The 16,443-nt window shown below is 38.5% G+C and overlaps 1 protein-coding gene across 2 annotated transcripts in view; it reads left to right on the top strand.

Moving 5' to 3' along the window:
- NELL1 (neural EGFL like 1) overlaps positions 1 to 16,443 on the top strand; it is a 1,003,663-nt gene that overhangs the window by 758,575 nt on the left and 228,645 nt on the right. For both annotated transcript variants that reach the window (XM_070457287.1, XM_070457286.1), the window contains exon 15: positions 5,606 to 5,701. In XM_070457287.1, coding sequence (XP_070313388.1) covers positions 5,606 to 5,701 — 96 coding nt within the window. The remainder of the gene's footprint in view (positions 1 to 5,605; positions 5,702 to 16,443) is intronic.

Here is a 16,443-nt window from a genome sequence, read left to right as displayed (position 1 = left end):
GTTCGTGAACTGTGAACTTCCAGATGCTCAAACTGGATTTAGAAAAGGCAGAGGAACCAAAGATCAAATTCCCAACATCCGCTGGATCATCAAAAAAGAAGAGAGTTCCAGAAAAACATATACTTCTGCTTTATTGACTATGCCAAAGCCTTTGACTGTGTGGATCACAACAAACTGTGGAAAATTCTGAAAGAGATGGGAATACCAGACCACCTGACCTGCCTCCTGAGAAATCTGTATGCAAGACAAGAAGCAACAGTTAGAACTGGACATGGAACAGCAGACTGGCTCCAAATTGGGAAAGGAGTATGTCAAGGCCGCATATTATCACCCTGCTTTTTAAACTTATATGCAGAGTACATCATGAGAAATGCTGGACTGGATGAATCACAAGCTGCAATCAAGATTGCCAGGAGAAATATCAATAACCTCAGCTATGCAGATGACACCACCCTTATGGCAGGAAGTGAAGAACTAAAGAGCCTCTTGATGAAAGTGAAAGAGGAGAGTGGAAAAGTTGGCTTAAAACTCAACATTCAGAAAACTAAGATCATGGCATCTGGTCCCATCACTTCATGGAAAATAGATGGGGAAACAGTGAAATCAGTGACAATACTTTTTTTTTTTTTGGTTCCAAAGCACTGCAGATGGTGACTGCAGCCAGGAAATTAAAAGAGAGTTGCTCCTTGGAAAAAAAGCTATGACCAACCTAGACAGTTTATTAAAAAGCAGAGACATTCCTTTGCCAACAAATATCCATCTAGTCATAGCTATGGATTTTTCAATAGTCATGAATGGATGTGAGAGTTGGACTAGAAAGAAAGCTGAGCACCAAAAAATTGATGCTTTTGAACTGTGGTGTTGGAGAAAACTCTTGAGAATCCCTTGGACTGCAAGGAGATTCAACCAGTCCATCCTAAAGGAAACCAGTCCTGAATATTCATTGGAAAGACTGATGCTGAAGCTGATACTCCAATACTTTGGCCACCTGATGTGAAGAACTGATTCATTTGAAAAGATCCAAATGCTGGGAAAGATTGAAGGTGGGAGGAGAAGGAGATGACAGAGGATGAGATGGTTGGATGGCATCACCGACTTGATGGACACAAGTTTGAGTAAACTCTGGGAGTTGTTGATGGACATGGAGGCCTGATGTGTTGCAGTCCATAGGTCGCAAAGAGTTGGACACGACTGAGTGACTGAACTGAACTGAAGGTGGCTCACTCCCAAGAGAGGAGCTGGGTTGGTATGGAATTTTGCTGAGCATGACCAGGTCTTAATTATTTTATTTTCTCCCCACCTTTGGAACTTAGGAGCATGTAATCAAATTAGTTACAAACTTTGATCCATGACACCTTGTAACCATTAGTCCATGGTGGCCAGCTTTTATTTATTTAAATAGCTTGATCATTATTTTCAATAATGAATTTTGCACCTTGTAACTCATCATCTAAAATAAAACTAAAACGGAGCAGTTTTTTTATTCCTAATCACGCAGTCTTTCTCAGCCTCTCCTCCTGTTTTTCCCACCCTAGAAGCATGGTCCTGATATATATAGCTTCCTAATTTGCCAGTGGAATACATCTCTCCTCCTCCCCAGGGACAGAATGTGCAAAGCAGGGGGAAGAGAGAGCACAAATGCGCTTAATGAAGATGATACCCAGGGAAACCAGGATGGAGGGACAAGGGCTAACGTCTACCAGATGGTGTTGAAACTTGTATGTTTCCTTATTTTTTCAGAATACAGAATGTCCCTAGCAACTAAATATATGCCAGTTAACACTTTCATAGGATCATTCCAAGTGTTTAGAATTTGAAGGGCTATTATTTTTATTTACCTAAAACTATTTTTGTCATATTGAGCACATGATGATGGTACTGAGCATCCACAGACTTGATATCTGCAAACCCACCTTCTCATTCTGTTCCTCTTTTAAAGTCCAAGTTTTGTTTCACATGCTGAGAATTTTTTAAACACGAAAGCAATCTTTCTGTGGGTAAACTCCCTTAATTTTGAATTTTTGAATTTATTTTCTTGCAGAATTGAAAGAGTCCTTTCAAAAATTGAATCATACCATTTAAGAGTTGATCTGATCCAATATTTCCTCTGGTAGTAAATTAATAACAAAGGGCAATATAACTACAGATTCGAGTTTGTAATGTCAGTGAATATGTGTGATTTACATGACTTTGAAGGCAAAGAAGACTTTGAACCCTGGCTCTGCAGCTTACTGCCTGTGTAGCCTTATAGGGGGATTTGATGTCAGAGCCCCCATTTCACCATTTCTATTTGGATAATAATAGCATAAATATGTTTACATATTACATACTAATTTCAAATATGTTAACATATATCATAAATGATAACACCTATATGATGCATATGATACCACTCTAATGGTAGAAAGTGAAGAAGAACTAAAGAGCCTCTTGACGGTGAAAGAGGAGAGTGAAAAAAGCTGGTTTAAAACTCAACATTCAAAAAACTAAGATCATGGCATCCAGTCCTGTCACTTAAGGGCAAATAGATGGGGAGAAAGTGGAAGCAGTGACAGATTTTATTTTCTTGGGCTTCCAAATCACTGTGAATGGTGACTGCAGCCATGAAATTAAAAGACGCTTGCTCTTTGGAAGGAAAGCCTTGACAAACCTAGACAGCAAATTAGAAAGCAAAGACATTACTTTGCCAACAAAGGTCATGTAGTCAAAGCTATGGTTTCCCATTAGTCATGTATGGATGTGAGAGCTGTACTGTAAGGAAGGCTGAATGCCAGAGAATTGATGCTTTTTAGTTGTGTTGCTGGAGAAGACTGTTCAGAGTCACTTGGACAGCAAGGAAAACAAACCAGTCAATCCTAAAGGAAATCAACCCTGAATATTCATTGGAAGGACTGATGCTAAAGCTGAAGCTCCAATACTTTGGCCACCTGATGTGAAGAACCAACTCCTTGGAAAAGTCAGTGATGCTGGGAAAGACTGAGGGCAAAAGGAGAAGAAAATGGCAGATGATGAGATGGTTAGATAGCATCACCGACTCAATCGTGGACGTGAATTTGAGCAAACTCCGGAGACAGTGAAGGGAAGAAAGACTGGCGTCCTGCAGTCCATGGGATTGGAAAGAGTCAGACACAACTTAGCAACTGATCAACAACAATCTGATGTTTCCATGCTACTACTCTTAGGAGAAACTAAATCAAACACAAAGAACAAGGAATGCCTGAAACCCACTTGGTGAAGCTGAACATCTTGTAGGTTGAGTGTATATTTTCTGGGTATTAGGACCTTTTTTCCTGGTCCATATTTACAGTCCTAACAGTATCACTAGCAGTTGGTTTTATTTAACAGAATACTTAACCCTGTTTGCCAAACATTATTTTAAGTCCCTTGCAAATATTGACTCATTTCATACTCACAGCACCCTGTTTATTATATCTGTACATTTTTAGGATATCACAAACATATCATGCTTTCTTTATAGAAGCTAATATCATTCCTGTTTAGGAGATGAGTAAATCAAAAGCACACACATATTATAAAACAGAAACAAGTCTCCTAACCAGGTCTGCTGTGTGTGTGTGTGTGTGTGTGTGCGCGCACGCACGCGCATGCGTGCACATGTGTATAAACAGATCTGGATCAAGTGCTCTTCGTGCCATGAAGAAACCCAATCTTACCTTCCTGCTTCAAGCCCCTGCTTCCTTTGGGTGCCACTTGAAACTTTTCTTAACCAGGTTTCTGTAATTTTTAGCTTGTAAAATTTTTTTCCTGTTCTATTATTAACTTTGAAGCAGAGCACCACTCTCAGTATCTTACATGAAATGTTTGTCACCAAATCCCACAAGTGCGATTTGGGGAATGAGAGATATTATACACTTGTATAGAAAATTCATAGCTCAGTAGGTAAAGAATCTACCTGCAATGCAGGAGACCCAGTTCGATTCCTGGGGTGGGAAGATCCCCCGGAGGAGGAAATGGCAACCCACTCCAGTATTCTTGCCTGGAGAATCCCATGGACAGAGGATCCTGGCAGGCTACAGTCCCTGGGGTTGCAAGAGTCGGCCACAACTGAGCAACTAAACCACACATCACACATATATATTTATATATATTTTTGGTTTCTTATGAACATACTTAAGGCAGATATTGCCTAAACCAATGTTTTCTTAGTCACAGGGTACTGAGATGCAGGAAATAGGAAATGGTATTTGAACACCAAAGTGTACACTATACGTCCTCTGGCAGAAGCAAAGGAGCTCACAATTAGTTACTAAGCTGCAGAATGTTAAATCATCCAAGGGACTTTAAATGATGTGGAAAATGACAATATCGTGAGAAGTTCTATGTAGTTGAACTAGCATTCGATGATCTAAAGACATAATAGGGCTTTTAAAAATTAGATTCGTATTATTTATGTGATGATGGCAAAATATAACCATAGGCTTTTTCCAGGGTGACATTTTCTAATTGCAATTAAAAAAAAAAAAAAGCATTTGCTCACTGAGCTTTCATGCAAAGAAAAGAAATTCTGTGTTAACAAGTTGCAGTTGCCTTCATTAGTGAGAAATTGTGTACATTTAGAACATGAAATTATTGGTTATCCAGCATGGTTTTACAGTAAGGTATTTGGATGGAAGTATTGCACAATTGTTAGAGCTGGAGTTTTTCTGTCAGAACAACCTGCAGGATATAGGCTAATTCATTCAGCAAGTACTTTTTGAGCATCTACTGTGTGCTCAGATTCTGAGACTGTGTTACCATATAGGGCAGAAGTAATCAAGTAACAGTACTTGCTTTGATGGGTCTTACAGTCTAATTGATGCAAGAGGTGATGATAAGCAATTATTCATAAATAAAATTTATATTTAATACTTCAGAGGAGAGGTGCATGGGGCTATGCTCTGTTAGTGTGTATTCTGGTCTGTGAAGGTTAGCAGGGTAGTGCTGAGATGGGGTTAGGATGACTTCATAATTCTTATCAAAAAGCTTAGTGAAGTCCACCCTCTTTAAATAGTATGTTTCCACTGAGGCATTTTCCCTAAAGGAATAATTCAAAACGTGTTAAGCATTTTTTTCCTATAAGGACAGAACATTGTTTTTATTATAGAAATGTTGGAAGCATCTTAAATATTGAAAATTAAACAATTGGTTTTATTATGTTTTTAGAAATTGTATCGACTACTGAAAATAGTTTAACAATGTAAAAATGCTTTTATTGTAATAAAAATGCATAGTAAAAAGAGTATCTATAAAATAGTATATTAAATGTCTTCATATTTATCCCAACTCTATTTTTCTAGTTCCTCAATTTATTCTTTGATTTCAAGTATATCAGTAGTCATATTAATAGCAATCATAATAGCTCTTCATGCTAGCTCCTGTTTAGAATCAAGTACTTTACATCCATTATTTCAATGGATCACATGTAAAAGTGAAATAGGTATTATTATATTTATTTGTTTTTTATATACTGCAACTTTTAATGTGTCACCAATGAATGATATGTATTCCCTGTGTAACAGAGAATTGTTTCTATGCCCCTGCTATTTACCATGAATTCCTTATTGCTGTTTTATCTAAGAGAAATCTCTTGTTTTATTTGTGGCAGCATTCTGCGAAGAGGGCTGCAGATACGGTGGAACATGCATGGCTCCCAACAAATGTGTCTGTCCTTCTGGATTCACAGGAAGCCACTGCGAAAAAGGTAAGGAAGCTGTTTCTCTAGGACTATACAGTACTGTGGATTGACTTGATACATTGCATCTTGTTGGTGGATGCGGGGCTCCCAAAGCTGAGTACGTTTTCATTACTGCGTCATAGACAGTCTTCCTCTGAAAACAGACCTTCATCTGCCCTCCCTCCAATGTGTCTAATTTAGCGAAGTCAAATATTTTCCCTGCTACCATTTGCAGTGTGCATTTTAGTGCTAATTAGAGATAAAGCCTGATGAACTGATCTGCCCCACTTATCATCTATTGGGTAGCAACACAGGCAACCACTGGAGTTATAACAATCTGCTGTGTCCACGAAATGTAAATTCGAGCCACATGCTTCTTGAGTAATAGTGCATTAAATAACTCCAGAAGCAGGTTTATTGGTGTGCTTGGGATTTTATTCTAACAGTGGTTTACTAAGAACGTTATCATTCATGGACCTGATATTATAAGCCCGTTACTATTGATAAAGAGTCCATTATGTGCAGCTTTCTACAAATACAGTGTTTACACTGGGCAGTATTTGGTGAAATCCAGTTGTTTTTTCAATTGAAGAAGTCCTCCTGTGTGTAAATGAAATTGATATTCAATGCCAATGTACCAGTGTATGTATCAGTGCAAACAAGAGGTTTATTTATGCCTTGTAAAAGTGAATATTTCAGTGTATTTCCCCATGAGTTTCATTAGGCTGAAATCACTGTATTATGTTTTTCTAAGTCTGGAATATCACTGGGCACTTCTCATAGTACAGCCTAGAAAAACAGAAATATAATGCTGTACTCATCATGCCTATTATTAAATGAGGGGAGTATGTTTTCATCTAATGCCAAAGATCTATGCAAAGCTCTTGCTTCCTTTCCTTTATGTTAAAGGTTTCTGAATTTAGATACTAATTTTTTAAATTAGAATGTTTATTATCCCCCAACTTGTTTGACATATTACATTGTACTGCCTGTGTATTTCTAACACAGCCTGATCCTTTTAAAAAGCATCAAAATTTAACTACATAGATTATTCAACAAGGAAATCAAGAATGTGTATCATTGTTCCCATGTTTTGTGACAATTATCAACAAATTAGATCGTATTTATTAAATAAAATTTACTTGATGTGTCTTTTTGAAAAGACATATAAAAGAGCCAAGTTCTGCCTCTGAGCAGAAGAGAATTGCCATGTGGAACTGAAGGATTCTTGTCAAAAGCAAAGTAGATTAGCCCACAGGCCCTTACTGTAGTGCATCAGATTTTAATTAGGTTTTCTAAAATTAAAAAAAAAAGCCACTAAAGTAAAAGTTCCTCATTATTTGTTCTAAAACTGCGATGCGTTTCTTAAATTATTGTAGAATATAGGAATTAATGGAGACAGAACGGTGGTGATGATATAATGTTGATGATGATGGATTTTAATATTACTAATGATACACCATTTGTCATGTACTAATTATGCACTATGTCTTTTAAGGGAGTATTTTAGTATTAAGAACAAACAAAAGAGAGAGACATTATTATGCCCACTTTGTAGATGGCAGATGAAAGCTTGAGTAGATTTAATAACTTCTGCAATTCTGTGGAGTCAGTATTAGAACTGAGAATAAAACTCAACTTGTCTTCACAAACCACATTATAAACTCTTGCATGTGTTCCAAAGGGATAATGCATGAACTTCCTATAAAATCTGGGTTCCTGGTGAATATGTGGGGGAGGGTCCATGAATTTACACTTTCACCAAGCACCTCGGGTTGCTTGTTATAAATCAGTCATTATTATATTGTCATGGTGATATTTAACCATAGAATCCACTGTGAAGTTTTTCTTCTTTTTACTTCACAACGAATTGGAGGAGAGCATTGATCTTAGACCAGAGCTTGAGTCAGTGTCAGCCCAGGAAGAATTAATTATGGTTTCTCATGGCTTGCTGATTTGACCTCTGTACTTTTCTCTCCTCAATAAGTGGCTGATTGAATCAGTCCTTACATTCTGGTCCATCATGTGGAATAGGAAATATCAAGGTAAAGGAGAAAATGAAGACCAGAGGCAAAAGACAGACAGACATTGGCAGGTCATAGATTTCTAGATGAGTATTAAAGTAGAGATTGAGAATTAGTTACTCTTGAAAATGTATACAGTTGCAGTAAAGAAAAAAAAATAAAATAAGGTTTCTCTGTATGTGATATTAACTTCCATTTGTAGCAAAACCATATTGACCAATATTCTAATTCCAGGAGATTTTTTGGATAAAGTACATATTTTTCCAATCAGTTATGTGCAAGGGATCTATGTGAATTATGGGACTCTTTAAAAAATGTGTCATATCTTGTTGGAATTATTGTGTCATGCTCAGTTAGAAGTAAACATTAAATAATTCCACTTGCCTTTGAATAGTGATGCTAGATGTTGTGAGGTACAAGGTGCAAAGGAGAAATGTAAATGCATTGTGAATGTCTTATGGCATGATTACACTAAATGTTTTATTTGATTTTAATTTTATGGCTAATTAAATGGTCCCATTTGAGCTATTTAGGATCTACTTATGTTTACTTTTTACAATATTTCCTTTGCGCTTGCCTCCTGTTATTGGCTTTATTCATTGTTTTATTCATTTATTGCTTTGTTCAAAGTGATAGCCTTTCAGAATTCAAGTGTATTCAACTAAATCATAAAATGTGTATCTGAAATATAGTAAAGTTGAAAATCACACTCATGTTTGATGTGTAACACAGAGATGAACAATTCTGCATTTATTTTATTCTGATAAAATAAGAGTAAACTTAAACTTTTCATCACCCCACTCAAAATAAGCAAAGATTTTACCTGCCTTGGTTTCTGGACAACGTCCTGTGTTCCCTCCTGTCTCCTACCGTTTGATCCTTGTCTGTGCACTCGGCCTTGACTTGGTTTCACATCTAAAAGGAGCTGTATGCAGAGAGAGACGAGTGGAGAACTAGGAAGAGTGTTTGTATTACTCTTAGGATAGAAAAGGTCCATGAGTGAAACCTCTTTGTCATCCTAGAGAACTAAAAGGATATCGTGCCACACTGATGTAGCCAAACAGAGAACCAAATGAAACAATCCGAAGTTGTCCTAGAGACTTCTCAGATATAATATTAAAGAGTTATACTAAATTCAGAGATATATTACTTACCATAAAACAGCATAGTATCCTTCTCTACAAAGTAAAGTTGCAAGCAACAAAGAGATTCAACATAAGTTGTTGAATAAACATAACTTGTCTAGTGAATGGGTTCTTCACCTTGACATTACTAACATTTTGGACAGATAATTCTTTGTTGCAGAGAGCTGTCCTGTGCATTGTAGGATGTTTAGCAGCATCACTGGACTCTACCCACTAGACACCATTAGGAACCTACCCCCAGTCATTCAATTGAAGATGTCTCCTGACATTGCCAAATATCCCAGGGAGGCAGAGTCACCTGTGCTGACAAGTTCTAATATAGATGCAGCACTTTAAAATAAATCTAACTGTCTACTAATAAAATTATAAGCTTTTCTAGGAGACAGAAAAGCATTTTGTAAAGCATCTCTTCAGGATTTTAAGAATTACTTTGCTGCTGCTGCTAAGTCGCTTCAGTCGTGTCCGACTCTGTTCGACCCCAGAGACGGCAGCCCACCAGGCTCCTTCATCCCTGGGATTCTCCAGGCAAGAACACTGGAGTGGGTTGCCATTTCCTTCTCCAATGCGTGAAAGTGAAAAGGGAAAGTGAAGTCGCTCAGTCGTGTCTGACTCTTCACATCCCCAGGGACTGCAGCCTACCAGGATTCATGGGATTTTCCAGGCAAGAGTACTGGAGTGGGCTGCCGTTGCCGTCTCCATTAGAATTACTTTAGGTTTACTATAATAAAAAATTCTTTTTTTGTTTGTTTTTTGAAGTCTAGCTGACTTACAATGTTATATTGGTTTCAGTTGTGCAGCATAGTATTTTGACATATTGATAGACTACTCCATACGAAGCTACTGTAAAATATTGACTGTTTTCTCTGTGCTGGACATCGTTTTGGTCATTCATTTATTTTCTACCTAGTGGTTTGTACCTTTAAATCTCCTTTACCTTTCCTGCCTCTGCCCCAATTCTCTCCCACTGGGGAACCACTAGTTTGTTCCCTGTATCTATGAGTCTATTTCTGGGAAATTAATAAATAGCAAAAAAGTTGAACAGCAGAGTCCATTTGTGATATAATTTCTAGGAGTTGTTTTTTTTTCTATTTAGTTTATATGAAATTTCTAATTTTCTACAGTAATTATAAATTACATTTACAATAAGAAATGATTTTTTAAAAGATTAACATAAAGAGAACTTAAAATTCACGAGGACTTCATTTTTCTCAGTGACCGGCAACGTTTCACTTTTCCTGAAGGAAAACGACTTTCTGCAGGATAATTATTCTTTTCTTTCCCTGTGCTTCAGAACCCTGTAGATATGTAGATAGAGGGTAATAGTTTATCCTGAGCATATGGTCTGTCCACCAAGTAGAAAGAATGGTCAGAAACAGGATTTTATGTATTCTTCCAAATTTTACATTTTGCCCCAATTTTGATGGAACTCTACCAAGTGTTCATGCTAAGTCACTTCAGTTGTATTTGACTCTTTGTGACCCCATGGACTGCAGCCTTCCAGGCTCCTCTGTCCATGGGACTCTCCAGGCAAGAATACTGGAGTGGGTTGCCATTCCCTTCTCCAGGTGATCTTCCTGACCCAGGGATAGAACCCATGTCTCCTGTGACTCCTGCATTGCAGGCAGATTCTTCATTTGCTTTTGCTCTGCCCACCTTTGTTTGGGAGAAAGTGTATGCATCTTTACAAGTGTGGATAATAGCTCCATTTTCTAAATGGAGAAGAGAATATTTCCTTGCAGGGTATCACAGGACCCTGGGGAGGTCGTTTGGGAGGAGAATGAGTGCACATTCATAGCAGTTAGGAGAGTTATTTAACTTTTCTCAGGGTGAGTTTTCTCAGGTTGTATGGCACATGCATGGTGCATGCTCAGTAAGTGGAGGCTTCTATTATTAATGTTGCTGCTATTGTTATGTAGCTAATAGATCCCCAGGAAAGAGTAAGCAGGACTTTTGTGACAACATATAAAAAGAAATACCAGGAGTTGGGTTTCTCAGGTAGCTCAGTGGTAAAGAACTCCCCTGACAATGCAGTGGATTTAGTCCCTGGGTCAGGAAGATCCCCTGGAGAAGGGAATGGTTACCCACTCCAGTATTCTTGCCTGGGGAATCCCACAAACAGAGAAACCTGGTGGGCTACAGTTCATGGGGTCACAAAGAGTCAGACACAACTTAGCGACTAATCAAATGAATGAAACTAACCAGGAATTGAGAGCTTGCCCACCCAATTGAACCTATTGAGGATGGATGTAGATACTCTTTATCATTTTTATTAAAGTGATATGAGTATAAATTTGTTTGAAGAACTATTCCCTGCATTGGATATTTCCGGGAAAAAAGACAATGAGATAGGAGAGGCATTGCCGTGGAGGCTGGGAGGAGTCCACCCCTGCTAACACTAAGGTCATTCATATTTAAAGGGATGGGAAATACATGTAAATCCATGGCTAATTCATTTCAATGTAGGACAAAAACCACTGCAATGTTGTAAAGTAATTAGCCTCCAACTAATAAAAATAAATGGGAAAAAAAAAAAAGCAGCTCAGTCTTGGGTTCAGCTGATGAACCTCGAGTATCTTATTCCCCTCCTCATCTCAATTCCATCCGCTCTATATTAGTTTTCCAGCTGTGATGGAGATTGAGTTAAAGATCTGATGCACTTCTCTATGGCTCCAAAATGGAGCTCTGAACACTCAGAACTCCTTGGAGCTATTTCAAAACCCTCTTCATGGTCCTGCCAGCTCACCATTTTACAGGGTTTCAGACATCTGGAAAAATACCTGAAACCATTTTTCATTCTCATCTCCATAGTACAGAGCAAATTTTCAAGTCACTTCAAGTATAACTATAGGGAACACTGCCTTTTGTTCACAAACCACAATTTGGACTACAAAGATGAAGCCTGGGAGAGTGTAAAGAATTCTAGACAGGACAGAAACCTGTGTTCTGCTATGAGATCTGCCACCTTGAATTATTTAGCCTCTGTGAAGTGAAACTTGCATCAGCCCACTACCCATGGATAACGAGTCCAAACCTTTTGCACTTGTTATTTCTTATGAGGAAAAGCTGATCCCACACTTGTGAACATATATGAGGGTGGCTATAAATGTTACTCAAGCCAGTCAGTAGTGGAATTGAGGTTCTCACCCATGAATGACTAAATCCAGATTTTATACACTTTCCAATAATCTGTTGCTTCTTGATCACATTACCTGCTTTCAAGGGCAATTAAACATAACAGATAATGTGCAAGGCTAAATAAATTATGTTCCTCTGAGCAATAAACCATAATATCCTACTTGATTATGCATGCTGATTTATATATTCCTTTCAACATCTTTGTTGCACCTAAGGTGAGAAGAAAAATAAATAAATAAAAATAGGAGTAAGAGCACAGTCTTTGAAGTCATTTTAGCTCAATTTTATTTGGACTCCACTATTTACCAAGGGATTCTCAGGTGGTGCTCGTGGTAAAGAATCTGCCTCCCAATGCAGGAGACACAGGAGAAGTAGGTTCAACAAATATTTAGTAAATGAATATATGAATGAGTATACACAAAGACCCAAAATTTCACATGGTCCGTCTCTTCATTTTATAGATCACAAGTCTTAATGACTCCAGTTCAAATCTCATTTAAAAGACACCTAAGTGAATGTTTATTATGTTGAAGATAAAGGAGAAAAATGTCATTAACAAGCATGCCATTCATAAGAATAGTATTGTATAGAAATTCTGTGTGTTTCCAGTAGTTTTGTCAGCTTGCCTCCCAGGAAGCAAAGTGAAGAGCACCAATCATTTTTAATAAATTGACATCCCCCATCAAATATATGAAAGCTATTAGGGATTACCTGTCTAGTTAGTAATGCAGAAAATAATTCCTGACTATTTAGATGATAAGCAGTTTTTTCTCCCCTCCAGGCAAGCTCATACGTATTGAACTGTGAAAGTCAGGAGTTGGGTTCATAGGCTCATTTTTAATCCTCTGCCCTGGGAAATTCAAAAGCCCCTGTAACTTAAAGCACAATGGCTGAACAGAAAGGAAATCCAGGCTTCTGTGAAAATATGACCAAGTGGAACCCAGAAGTTGCAAATTTTCCTTGGTAACTAGTATCCAGGAATTGTTTGTATCCAAGTATAGCTTAATGCACTGTAGATCATGTGGAAAAAAACCTGATTGAAACCAGTAGCCTGACCGAAAAAGAATATAAACTCATGCAATTTGCATCACTTTCTCCTAACAGGATCCACTGATTAGAAAAGGTAGTTGCCTGAAAGTGTTCCCTTGCATCCAAAATGTGATAAATCAAATGGCAGTATCTATGCATTCATTTTGGTGGTGTTTGAAAAGATAAGAAGTTTCAGGCTTGGCAAACTAATGTGGTTTTAAAGCATTCTCTATTTTTATAGAGACCTTAAAGTTATCTATGGGTGGCAGCAATTTTAGCCAAGAAGATTGAGTCTATGAGGGGAGATTCTAGAAGATTATTTTACTAATCTTGCTAAGAAAACCTTTCAGTACCTCCTAGGTGCTTAAGATAAAGTCTGTCTTCCACAGCATGATATCTAAAGACCTCCATGATTGGACCTCTGCCTGCCTCTCCAGCTTTATCTCCTCCACCTCGTACATCTCAAATCCCAGCTCATTCTAAACTACTCTGGTCACTGAAATGCACCTTATTCATGGCTTCTGCCTGTAATGTCATCTCTGCCTGTAACACATATATAGGCTTGCATGTTGATTACCAATCAGTCTAGTTCACTTCAGTCACTCAGTCATGTCTGACTCTTTGTGACCCTGTGGACTGCAATATGCCAGGCTTCCCTGTCCATCACCAACCCCTGGAGTTTACTCAAACTCATGTCCCTCGAGTCGGTGATGCCATCCAATCATCTCATCCTCTGTCGTCCCCTTCTCCTCCTGTCTTCAATCCTTCCCAGCATCAGGGTCTTTTCAAATGAGTCAGTTCTCATCAGGTGGCCAAAGTATTGAACTTTCAGCTTCAGCATCAGTCCTTCCAATGAATATTACCAATGATTACCAATATCTGATATTAATTAAAGTACAGGTATCAAAGATATTGCAGTTTCAATTCCAGACCACTACAATGAAGGGACTATCAAAATAAACCAAGTCACATAAATGTTTTGGTTTCCCAGTGCATACAGAAGTTCTGTTGACAGTATATGGTAGTCACATATAAATGTTTTGGTTTCCCAGTGCATATAGAAGTTATGTTGACACTATATGGTAGTCTACTAAATGTGCAGGGCTTCCCCGGTGGCTCAGTGCTAAAGAATCCACCTGCAAAAGAGAAGATGCAGGAGACCCAGGTTCAGTCTCTGGGTTGGGAAGATCATGGAGAAGCGCATGGCAACCCACTCCTGTATTCTTGCCTGGAGAATCCATGGACCGAGGAGCCTGGCAGGCTACAGTCCATAGGGTTACAGAGTTGGACACGACTAAAGCAACTGAGCACGCATGTATTAAGTGTGCAATAGCATTATATCACAAAAATCACTGCATGTATCTTAATTAAAAATACTTTGTTGCTTAAAAATTCTGTCATCTTCAGTGAGTTGTAACAGTAACATAAAAAAATAGCTGTATTAACAAAACATTGTAGATCAGCCATACTTTAGTAAAACAATTTTCAAAGGGGGAAAAAAATCACTGATCACAGATCACTCTAACAAATGTAACGGTAATGAAACAGTCTGAAATATTTTGAGAATTACTGGAATGTGACACAGAGCAAGCAAAGGCAGTTGAAAAAATGATGCCAATAGGCCTGCTGGACACAGGGTGCCTCACACCTTCAACTTGTAAAGAAGACAATGTCTGCAAAGCATAATAAAACAAGGCATATAAAACAAGGTGTGCTTGTAATGGAAAAGATTGCTTTTTGAGGATCTCTAATTGTTGAGTACTCTATATCTGTTCCCTCTCAAAATATTCCTTCCATAGTTTTCCTCATCCCAGTTGATGATGAAATCCACCCTTTTCCATTCTCTGAATCAAGGTCTTGAAATTGTCCTTGACATCTTTCTTTTGCAGTGCACATCTATATCTTTGCTCTGCCTTCAAGATACATTTGGAATCCAAATATCATATGATCACTTCCACTGCTTCTACACATGACATCATTTTCTTTGATCTAGATTATGGCCAAATCCTCCAAACTCTTCTCCTATCATCTCTTGTACAACTGTCACCTCTTTGTAACCATAACATGGTAGTCAAGGGGATAATGCTGAAACATAGATTCAGTTCAGTTCAGTTCAGTCGCTCAGTTGTGTCCGACTCTTTGCAACCCCATGAATTGCAGCACACCAGGCCTCCCTGTCCATCACCAACTCCCGGAGTTTACTCAAACCCATGTCCATCGAATCAGTGATGCCACCCAGACCATCTCACCCTCTGTTGTCCCCTTCTCCTCCTGCCCCCCATCCCTCCCAGCATCAGGGTCTTTTCCAATGAGTTAAGTCTTCTCATGAGGTGGCCAAAATACTGGAGTTTCAGCTTCAGCATCAGTCCTTCCAATGAACACCCAGGACTGATCTCCTTCAGGATGGACTGGTTGGATCTCCTTGCAGTCCAAGGGACTCTCAAGAGTCTTCTCCAACACCACAGTTCAAACGCATCAATTCTTTGGTGCTCAGCTTTCTTCACAGTCCAACTCTCACATCCATACATGACCACTGGAAAAACCATCGCCTTGACCAGATGGACCTTTGTTGGCAAAGTAATGGCTCTGCTTTTTAACATGCTATCTAGGTTGGTAACTTTCCTTCCAAGGAGTAAGTATCTTTTAATTTCATGGCTGCAGTCACCATCCGCAGTGATTTTGGAACCCAAAAAATTAAAGTCTGACACTGTTTCCTCATCTATTTCCCATGAAGTGATGGCACCAGATGCCATGATCTTAGTTTTCTGAAGGTTAAGCTTTAAGCCAACTTTTTCACTCTCCTCTTTCACTTTCATCAAGAGACTTTTTAGTTCCTCTTCACTTTCTGCCATAAGGGTGGTGTTATCTGCATATCTGAGGTTATTGATATTTCTCCTGGCAATCTTGATTCCAGCTTGTGCTTCATCCAGCCCAGCGTTTCTCATGATGTACTCTGCATAGACGTTAAATAAGCAAGGTGACAATATACAGCCTTGACATACTCCTTTTCCTATATGGAACCAGTCTGTTGTTCCATGTCCAGTTCTAACTGTTGCTTCCTGACCTGCATACAGGTTTCTCAAGAGACAGGTCAGGTGGTCTGGTATTCCCATCTCTTTCAGAATTTTCCACAGTTTATTGTGATCCACACAGTCGAAGGCTTTGGCATAGTCAGTAAAGCAGAAATGTTTTTCTGGAACTCTCTTGCTTTTTCGATGATCCAGCGGATATTGGCAATTTGATCTCTGGTTCCTCTGCCTTTTCTAAAACCAGCTTGAACATCTGGAAGTTCACAGTTCACGTATTGCTGAAGCCTGACTTGGAGAATTTTGAGCATTACTTTACTAACCTGTGAGATGAGTACAATTGTGCAGTAGTTTGAACATTCTTTGGGATTGCCTTTCTTAGGGATTAGGATGAAAACGGACCTTTTCCA

This window comes from Odocoileus virginianus, chromosome 28 (genome assembly GCF_023699985.2).
Source record: "Odocoileus virginianus isolate 20LAN1187 ecotype Illinois chromosome 28, Ovbor_1.2, whole genome shotgun sequence".
NCBI lineage: Eukaryota > Metazoa > Chordata > Mammalia > Artiodactyla > Cervidae > Odocoileus > Odocoileus virginianus.
The sequence above is the reverse complement of the archived record's forward strand: the minus strand, read 5'-3'. Positions and strand labels throughout refer to the sequence as shown.